Genomic DNA, 10,005 nt, shown 5'->3' with positions numbered 1-10,005 from the left:
GGATTTTTATGGTTTCAGGCCTTACATTTAAATCCCTAATCAATCGTGGGATAATTTTTATATATGGTCAGAAATAGGAATGCAGTTTCATTCTTCTCTGTGTGGCTATCCAATTTGAAAGCTTGTTATTTCTTTCTTTTACTTAATTGCCCTGGCTAGGCAACATACAGTTAATTATGTCACCATTTTCCTTTGAAATGAGTATTTAAATGAGTTCTGGGTACTAATATAAGAAACCCATTATTTTCCACACCTAATTGGCACTCTCAGAAAGTCTGACAAATCTACAATTTTGATCTTTGAATCCCTGACTTCTTTTTGACTTTTCTACTCTAAATTCAACCATTGGTTATCATCTTCCTATGTTATTCCCTATATATATAGGTGAATTTGGAGGATATGAGCTAAGCTTACTTTGTCAAGTAATTCACGTTTTAGTGTGTGTGTCTGTGTGTGTGTATGTATAAAACTTAGGCACCTTTTGAGTGCACGTCTTTAGACATTTAAAAATTGGGAGAAAATCATAAGGTTTTTTTCAACAAAATGTATTATAAAACATTTCTATTATACTCTCCCTTCCCATGGTACGAGGTGCATATGTGTGCATGGAACACTCCAACGTTGGCAGAGAAAAGACATTTCAGTCTCTTCTTCCCCTGCAACACTGTAAAACTTTCATCTGGTTGGAAATGTAGGTATAGTTAAAGACCATCTTGACAAAACTTGGTAGTTTTTTTTTTCCCAAAATTTCTTCAAAATAACATCAGGGGATGAGACTTGAGTTCTTGAACAATATGAATCAGAATAGTAGATGCAACTTGATTTCACTAATGGAAATTCATAATCAATAAAAAATTGCTCTTGTTTATTTTTTATATATGAGATGAATTAACTCATCAAAACCTTCTTTAAAATGCAGATAGATGTCTTTAATATATGATTGAATTAGCTAAATCAGATTATATATTTATATTTTTTTCTGTCACTTTTTTTTTTATTATTTCAAGATATTACGAGAGTACAGACATTTTGGTTACATTTTATGTCTTTGTCTCGCCCAAGCGAGGATTAGAGGCATGTCCTTCCCCTTTACAATGCTCACTGTGTCCATTAGTTGTGAGTTTATCCACCTCCCACCCCCCTAATCCCTGGAGAATATTACTATCTTGTGGGCACCATAGTGTTGATCAGTTAGTGTCAGTTTGATGGCAAGCACATGTGGAGCCTATTCTTCTGATCTTGAGATACCTAACTTCGGATAATGGGCTCAAGCTCTATGCAGGAAAATATAAGAGGTGCTAGATCACTGTCCTTTCTTATAATTGAGTAATATTCCATTGTATACATATAACAAATTTTAACAATTCACTCATGAATTTATGGGCACTTGGGTTGTTTCCACACCTTTGCAATAGCGAATTGTGCTGCCATAAACATTTGGGTACAGATGTCTTTATTATAGAATGTCTTGCTCTTTTGGGCAGATGCCTAATAGTGCTATTGCTGGGTCGAATGGTATTTCTAGTTTTAGCTCCTTGAGGATCTCCAAACCCTTTTCCACAAAGGTTGCATTAATTTGCAGTCCCATCAGCAGTGGGAACAAGAAAAAAATCAAACAACCCAATCAATAAATGGGCATAGGACATGAACAGAAACTTTTCAAAAGAAGACAGAATAATGGCCAGCAAACATATAAAAAAGTGCTCAACATCTCTAATCATCAGAGAAATGCAAATCAAAACCACAATGAGATATTACCTAACTCCAATGAGAATAGCCTTTATCTAAAGTTCCAAAACAACAAATGTTGATGGGGATGTGGAAAGACAGGAACACTCTTACACTGCTGGTGGGACTGCAAACTAGTACAACCCCTGTGGAAAGTAATTTAGAGATATCTCAAAGAGCTAAAAATAGAAATACAATTAGATCCGGCAATTCCACTACTAGGCATCTATGCAAAGGAAAAAAAGACATCTATAATAAAGACATCTACACTTGAATGTTTATGGCAGCACAATTCACAATTGCAAAGATGTGGAAACAACCCAGGTGTCCATCAATACATGAGTGGATTAATAAAATGTGGTGTGTGTATACCATGGAATACTACTCAACTACAAAAAACAATAGTGATCTAGCACCTCTTATATTATCCTGGATAGAGCTTGAACCCATCCTTCAAAGTGAGGTATCACAAAGATGGAAAAACATGCATCATATGTATTCAAAATCAAATTGATACTAACTGACCAACACTAAGGTGTTCACATGGTAGTAATACTTACTGGGTGCTGGGGGGGGGGGGCAGGGTCAGGTAAACCCACAAATAATGGAAGCCGAATGCACTGTTTGGGGGAGGGACAGGCTTGTAGCCCTGGCTTGGGTGGGGCAAACACATTACATGTAACCAAAATGTACCCCCATAATATCCTGAATGAATTTTAAAAAACTTTTAAAAAGTTACAGTTTAAGTTAAGCAGTTAAGTTTAATTTATTATTGAGCAAATAAAAAAATTTTATGAATTCAATGTAGACTAAGTGTACAATGTTTACAATGTCTACAATAGTATACAGTAATGTCCTAGGCCTTCACATTCACTCACTACTCTCTCACTGACTCACCTGGAGAGACTTCTATTCGTGTGGGCTTCATTTATGGCAAGTGAATTGTATAGGTACACCATTTTTTATCTTTTACACCATATTTTTTACTGGACTTTTTGTATGTTGAAATATGTTTAACACACAAATATTAACATTGTGTTACAATTGCATATATTATTCAGAATAATAGCATGCTACACAGGTTTGAAACCTAGGAGCAAGCCGTTATATGATATAGGCTAAGGATTTAGTAGGTTATATCATCTGGTTCATAAAAATATACTGTATGAGGTTCACACAATGATGAAATAATCTAACAATGCATTTCCCAGGATGTATCCCTGTCGATAAGTGACATGTGACTGCATAACCTTGTTTAATTGAAAGGACCAAGTGGATGTTTGTAGACATAGTAGATATCAGTACCACAAATTTAAAAAGAAGACATTAGTGAATTTTATATTATTTGCCATTTTTAATGTTGGTTTTGTTGTTCTAATTTTATAATGTGACCAATAGAAAGTATTAATTTAGTTTATGAAAATGTGATAATAGAAATATAAATAAATTTACTTCTAATAGAAATGCATAAAACATGAACACAAGTATATATATCAGATTATTAATTTAGTTTATGAAAATATATTAAAATATAAGTAACAGAAATACATATATACCAAGACAACATTAACCATTCTCCTGGAAGGCTCACATAATTGCTCTGATTCCAGGGACGTAAATATAGATTTAAATTCCATTTTGGTAGATTTAGAAAGCTGAAGATTGAGTTTTTCTGAAATCAATCTTTAAGAGGTTTCATGGAATAGCCTTTGGAATTATAAATAACAAACATTCTCCCTTTTCTTGATATGAAATGAGGAATGATGAAAAGATTTCCATTTGATACAAACTAGATAAAGTTATTCTCTTTATGCTTGTGTGTCATTTAGCCTGAATTTTAAAAGTCTACTTTTTTGCCCTACCCACTTTTAGTTAGGTGGCATTTTTTAAAATTGGTGTTTCCTCCCACATAGTTTAACTCAGGCTTTAGTCATTTACAACTAATATTCCTATTAAAATATAGACAATTCATTATAATTGGAGAATAAATCAGTGAACAATACTCAATAGTTACTTAATATTTCAATTTCTGGAATGATGATATAGCTCAATATTGTTTAATATATTATCCTTCTCAGAAACATTTAGTTTTTCCGATAAATCTGAGTTGCTTATTTATAAAGTATAAAACTGAATGTGAGAATTCTAGGTACTATGTAAGAGAAATCAAAAAAATAAGTTTTGGAATTTATGTTGGAGTATCGATGTCATATTGATTACAATAATGTTGAAAATGTAGCAATTCCTTAAAATAATTAGTAACAAACACATTAAATTCCTACTAATAATGTGATTGTGATTTAAAATTATTTTTCATTATAGTAGCAATTATGTTAATAAGAGTATAAGGAAAAGAAGTATGCAATGCCAAGTTTTAGCAACTTTGTCTAAATGTAGAACATCAATACTTAAGATACTGTTAACAAGGCCTAGGATTTTAGTGTTTGTGATTGAGATGGAGAAACTTAACTGCATGGCTAGTCAAGCCTCTGTTCTCCTCCATATTGTCCAATATGAAAATAATTTCTAGAGGCACTTGAAAATGGACAAACTAATCAATACTGGGAGCCCAAAGTCTCCTATATTCTGGAGGTGTGTGATGAGATCAATTGCATTCAAAATAGCCCGTGTGAGAATTTCCTGTTCAGACCCTGAAGTGCCACATTGATAAGAAATCTACCTTCTCCACTCTTGCCTCACTCTGAGGCTTCACAGGGCATTACTGAGAAGATCACAGACATTTCTTCTTTCTTACTAGGAGTGGCCTGGTCTCTCCTCTAAAGGCTGCAGGACATTCTGGGGACGGAAGGTATGTGCTGATATTCTCCTCTATGTCTGCTGGCCCATCTCACTTAGTGAGAAATTATAAATACTAAAATAATATCAGAGTAGAACATTGGTGCTTTTACTTGAATAATTGAGGGTGAAAAAGAAGCCTAAATTATAAAATATGTTGAAGGGTTTTCTCAAGTACTCAAATTATTGCCAGTGGAGAATTAATCAAGAACTTATATGATTAGGTGTGCTAATCAATACTATTTAAAGTGAAAACCATAACAATCATGATAATTAATGTTGGATTTTATAATCAGTACACATCTAATAGTATTTTCTATTTAGCCCAGCCTTTAGAAATAGATGTTTAAAATAAATACTTCAAATTATGTATGTCAAACGTGATTTCCCATTTATGTTTTTAGACTAAATGCAGGCTGTTTTTCTTTGGGTAAAATAAAAATGAGATAACTAATAAAATGTGAATCTAAATTTAACTATAAACAATTGAAAGACTTAAAAAATATTTGAGCAAAACATTGCAACAAAAAGATGATGTAAGAGACACCTATCTGATGAATTATTTTACATGCTCTAACTAATATGAACCAGATATAATAATGGAGCAATGGTAATAAAAACAATTCAGATACTAATATTTTGATAGCTTATAAGTGCCATGTATGTGTTAAGTGTTTTACATACATTATACTTTATAAATTATTTTTTTTCCATTCTAGATTAGAACACTATGTTACTAGACGTTAGGTAACTTTCTAGGGTTGCACATTATGAATTTCAATGCCAGATGTAATTCTAGATCCTGGTGACTGAGGAGCTCATTGACTATCTTATCAGATTGCATTATCTAAATTATCATACTTATTTACACAACAAAAGTGCTTTACGATTTTGACACCATGGGGTCTTTCTTAAAGTTTAAGTGTAAATCACTAACTAAAAGCATTTTAATGTAAGAAATTAATATATGTGCTAATATTACTACTTCTCCATCTCATAGCACTCAATTATTCATGATTAATGAATTGTAAAAGTGTCTTAGAAGTAGTGCATTATTTCCAATACAGAATTTTAATAATTTAACATGCATATTCTAAATGGTGTTAAAATGTTTCTTCAGGATGTGACTTTAATAAAGATATTTGTATTTATGAGCTTCTATTCCTCACTAGTTTATTATTTTTTATTGCTCCAACCAATAATATTATGTCAAATGTAGATTACGTTTTTTGAAAATTACTTGCTCAATTATAAGACTTTGTACAAAGCTTTAAGGAAATTAGCATCAGAATTTTACATTGTTCACCCACAAAATGAATGTTATTACTCAGCCCCCAATAATCCTAGTCTGATTATACCAGGGATTTTATCATTAAATAAATTATTTATTAACTTCTTAAGTACAGTTATCACAGTTCACAGTCTCTGAATCACACAGCTGCAGAGATGAAGAACCAAAGAGTGACCTACTCAGGACTGAATCTGGCCAAGGACCCAAAGAGGCAGCAAAGAAAATCTAAGGGCGGGAAAAGCTCCATTTCTGTAACTGAACAGGAAATAACCCAAGTGGAATTAAACTTTCAAAATGCTAGTCAGGATCTTCAAGGGAAGGAGAAGACCTGCTACTACAAATGTAAGCATTTACAAGGTCCTCAATATAACTGTTCTGGGATATACAGTTTCGGTGAAGAGTTGTGGGAAAGATGAGGGAATATTTTTCATTTGTGAGGATGAGAGCTCAAAGTTTGGGTATGGTACTCTAATATGAATCTGAAGGCTAATTTTATTCAGGCATTGTTAAACTTGTAGGCCTTCATCAACAAATCATGGAGCATTATATTTACTGAATATGCACCAGTGTATTTTGAGAGAAAGATGACCACTATAGATGTGGGTTTAGAGACAAAAATTTATCCCTTTTATTCTCTGTACGTGTGGGTTTTCTTGTATATAAACCTTCTAAGCAATTATCTCCATCTCTCCTTTCTTAGTGTTTCTGTTTCTCTCCCTGCAGTTTCACTGTTGCCTCCAGAGAAGCTCACTGCTGAGATCCTGGCCGTCATTTGCATTGTCCTAGTGGGCTCTGTGTTAAAAATGATATTAATAGCTCTTATTCCCTGTAAGTATAATTTTGAACGGTTATAATAGAACTTTTCACCTCAGTGATGGAAAGTGCCTCTAAGCATTTCATAAGAATAGGAAATAGGATATTTAGTTATTAATTATTTAACAAGGATTATTTGAATTTTTTCCAGTTACATTAACACAGAAGCTGAACAATTCTTCCCAGACTATAAGAACTCAGAAAGGTACATTTATATTTTTTATCTCTATCTTAGCCTGTGCAAAAATATAATAGATTTTTGAGGGGGAAATAAATTAGAACATTGGATAATAAATGTTCATAAATAAAGATTGTAGGAGGATATTCCCTTTTCTTCAACAATAAATAGAAATACTCTTTAAAATTATTATACCCTATTTTTGCCATTTTACTCAAATTACTACTGCTGTCATATGATAAGAATTAAATAGTTCTGCTATTCTAAAAAAAGTGTTCAGTGATTTCTCAGACATGTGTAGGGTGGATTTTGTTTGATGTTTATCTTTATGTGGGAACATAATTAGGAGAGCAGAAACTTGCCATTTTCAGTGCGTGCATGTATGAGCGAGAATGTGTTTTTTACATGTAGGAGCTCTCCGGATGCACAGATATGTTATGTGCATATAAGTTTATACCTTTACAAATATATAGATTGATATTTGTTTTAAAAAATTCATAATGTTTCTGGATTATAATTCAGAGTCTTTCCTTAGCGTATTATTGTGGTCATTGTCCAGAGGAGTGGTTCACATATTCCACCAATTGTTATTACATTAGTAAGGAATGGAAAACTTGGGATGAGAGTGTGACGGCCTGTGCTTCTAACAACTCCAATCTGCTTTACATAGATAATGAGGAAGAAATGGTAAGATGTTAAATGTTAAAAACATTTTATTAAAAGCTTCTCTCAGTCAAGATTATATTTATAGAATTCATCAATATTTATGTGCATACAATTAGCTTATTTATTTTCAAACCTGTAAATAATCGATTGATTGACTTCACAATAGGTTATTGCTATTCCTATGTTGATAATACACATTAAATTATTTTCACTTCTTGCTTCTCACAAAAAAAATGCTTGTATCCATGCTTTTATTTTAAAATAAATATTGCTACTTAATTTTACTATATATAAAGAACTAAATACATCATGATTGTGCAAATTGATCATGCAGTGAATGGACTCATGTAATACAAGACAGATCATGAATTAGAAGTTTCCAACCCCAACATCCTCACCCCTGTGTGTGCCCCAATCACTTCTCCTTCCCCTTCCCCAAAATACTGTCTTGACATCTAATACATAAAAAAGCTTTTTATGTTTTAGAATGTACATAAATGGAATCACACTTTATTCATTCTTATATCTGTGTCCTTTCACTCCCATGTGATATTTTTGCAATTTATTTATACTAATGAATTAGTTATAGTTTAATAATTTTCACTGCAGTATTATGTACATATAACAATTTAAAATCCATTCTATCCGGTGTCTGTGGATGGGAAATGTGAGTCTCATGCCCTCAGGGACACAGAGGGGTACTGGATGGAGCACTTTAGCCATGGGACTTCTTTGCTGGTCCTCCTCAGCCACACCTACGCTGGTGTCTCTTGGTGGGGGACAGAAGGACTTCCTCTGGCTACTTACTGTTAGCAAGTCTCCTGATAGATCACCCTTGGCAGTGGTGCCAGCCTTGCTGGTGTTGCTGGCAGGACTCCCTCTCAGTACAGAGGGGGGATATGACTTTACCTGAAGCACTTCTTATTGCATATTAGGTACTGGGGTACAGGAGGCCTAGGTCACTTTCTTCTGTAAAGTGGGGACTTAAAATGCCCTGCCTGTGTGTTGATCCCTGATCCTGGAGTCCCAAACCACTCCACCTTTCTCTTTCCAACTTTCAAAGTCTACTTGCTTGTGTCTTTCATAACTTCCGGAATTTATGGTTGTATTAGGTAAGGGGAGGCACCTGTTTGGGCCCATTGGTGTTCATCCTGTACCAAAACAGGCAAAACTGGGGACTTAGCTAGTTAAAGAATGATGCGGTGCCCAGAAAAGCATATTTTGGCTTATATATCATTTATTTCCTGAATGGCAGCCCTTTTAATTCCCTTCTAAACCCTAAAATCTCAGAAATGTAGAAATATACATTGATTTAATATTACATTGATTTAATATTATCAGCAGGAGAAATGGATGTACAGTGTCTTGAAAGTTATTTAAATTCATTTATATTGGTTTTCCCAATATTGGTTACTATTAAATTACATGGGTCATAATTTTCTTCATTAACATAAGAAGAAGGATGATACTACTAAGTATAAATATTTAAGAGTTCATTTTAAATGAAAATTATCATGTTTGTGAAACTTCTTAGCACTATGTAAAGGGGTTTTCAACTTAAATATTACTTAAAAGAGTAATTTTGTTTTGACACTTATAGATCCAATGAAAGAGCACACTCCTGGCACTTTAAAAAATTATTAAATATTCAATAATTATTAAAATATACAATATTTATATTTCTGTAGAAATTTCTGAACTCCCTTTCAAAGCAAGCATGGATTGGAGTCCTTCGTAACAGCAGCCATCACCCATGGGTGTCAATAAATGGCTCAACTTTCAAACTTAAGTAAGTTTTTTTGAGTGGTAGGATATAGTAGAAAAAAATATAAATGGAAAAATTCAGGAGAATAATACGAGGACATTTAAGTTGAATTAAAGACATGATAAAGATGTAGAAAGTTAGTGGCATGCTGGTATAAATATTAAAGAATGAACAACACTTGTTTCCCTTTATTGGTGGTTTTATTTTCTGTAGTTTGAGGTACAGTATTCAGCTGTGTTCAGTTTTCATAATAACCAACTCTTAATAATATTACATTAAAATATGATTAAATGATAAAATCCTTTCATTAAAGAATGTGAAAAATCTTGTTGTTTCATGAATTGTCCCCATAAAATATAAAAGAAGTATGAATTTTTCTTCATTACAGAATAGAGGAAACCATATATGGTAAACATCACTGTGCTGCGCTAGGCTCACTCAGTCTTCAATCAAGTGGATGTGGATCTAATAAAACATACATTTGTAAGCACGAGCTTTAGAAGTAAAGCAGTTGAGTTTGCCATCAGCCAGGTAATATTATATTTTCTGAAATGGAAATAATATTATGATTGCATAAGTCAATGAATTTTAATTTATTTAATATTGAAGATATATTCAAAAATAATATTTGTAGTATAATACACGCACCAGAAAGAACAGGATATCATTGCTTTTGTGTCTGTTTTTTTGTTTTTTTGTGTTTTTTGCTCAACATTCTACTTGTGGCATTCATGTGTTCTAAAAATTGCATGTTATGCAAATCTGTCT

General features: G+C 32.9%; 1 protein-coding gene across 1 annotated transcript; it reads left to right on the top strand.

Annotated features, from left to right (window-relative positions):
* The first annotated feature begins 5,970 nt into the window (after window positions 1-5,970).
* Window positions 5,971-9,764, top strand: LOC123640705 (NKG2-C type II integral membrane protein-like). The gene is made up of 6 exons (XM_045555272.1): window positions 5,971-6,172; window positions 6,539-6,643; window positions 6,780-6,833; window positions 7,342-7,493; window positions 9,161-9,261; window positions 9,626-9,764. Exons 1-6 carry the CDS (start codon window positions 5,971-5,973, stop codon window positions 9,735-9,737), a joined length of 726 nt encoding a protein of 241 aa, XP_045411228.1. The 3' UTR covers window positions 9,738-9,764.
* The last annotated feature ends 241 nt before the right edge of the window (window positions 9,765-10,005 follow it).

The sequence above is a fragment of the Lemur catta genome, chromosome 6 (assembly GCF_020740605.2).
Source record: "Lemur catta isolate mLemCat1 chromosome 6, mLemCat1.pri, whole genome shotgun sequence".
NCBI lineage: Eukaryota > Metazoa > Chordata > Mammalia > Primates > Lemuridae > Lemur > Lemur catta.
This window is presented reverse-complemented; position numbering and strand designations above follow the sequence as displayed.

What these genes read in the sequence shown, in the direction of transcription:
- LOC123640705 (XM_045555272.1), top strand. Translation starts at nt 5,971, where the DNA reads ATGAAGAACCAAAGAGTGACCTACTCAGGACTGAATCTGGCCAAGGAC. An exon ending in GACTATAAGAACTCAGAAAG is followed by an intron (nt 6,834 to 7,341) that starts GTACATTTATAT and finishes GTCTTTCCTTAG; the next exon opens with CGTATTATTGTGGTCATTGT. An exon ending in TAGATAATGAGGAAGAAATG is followed by an intron (nt 7,494 to 9,160) that starts GTAAGATGTTAA and finishes ATATTTCTGTAG; the next exon opens with AAATTTCTGAACTCCCTTTC.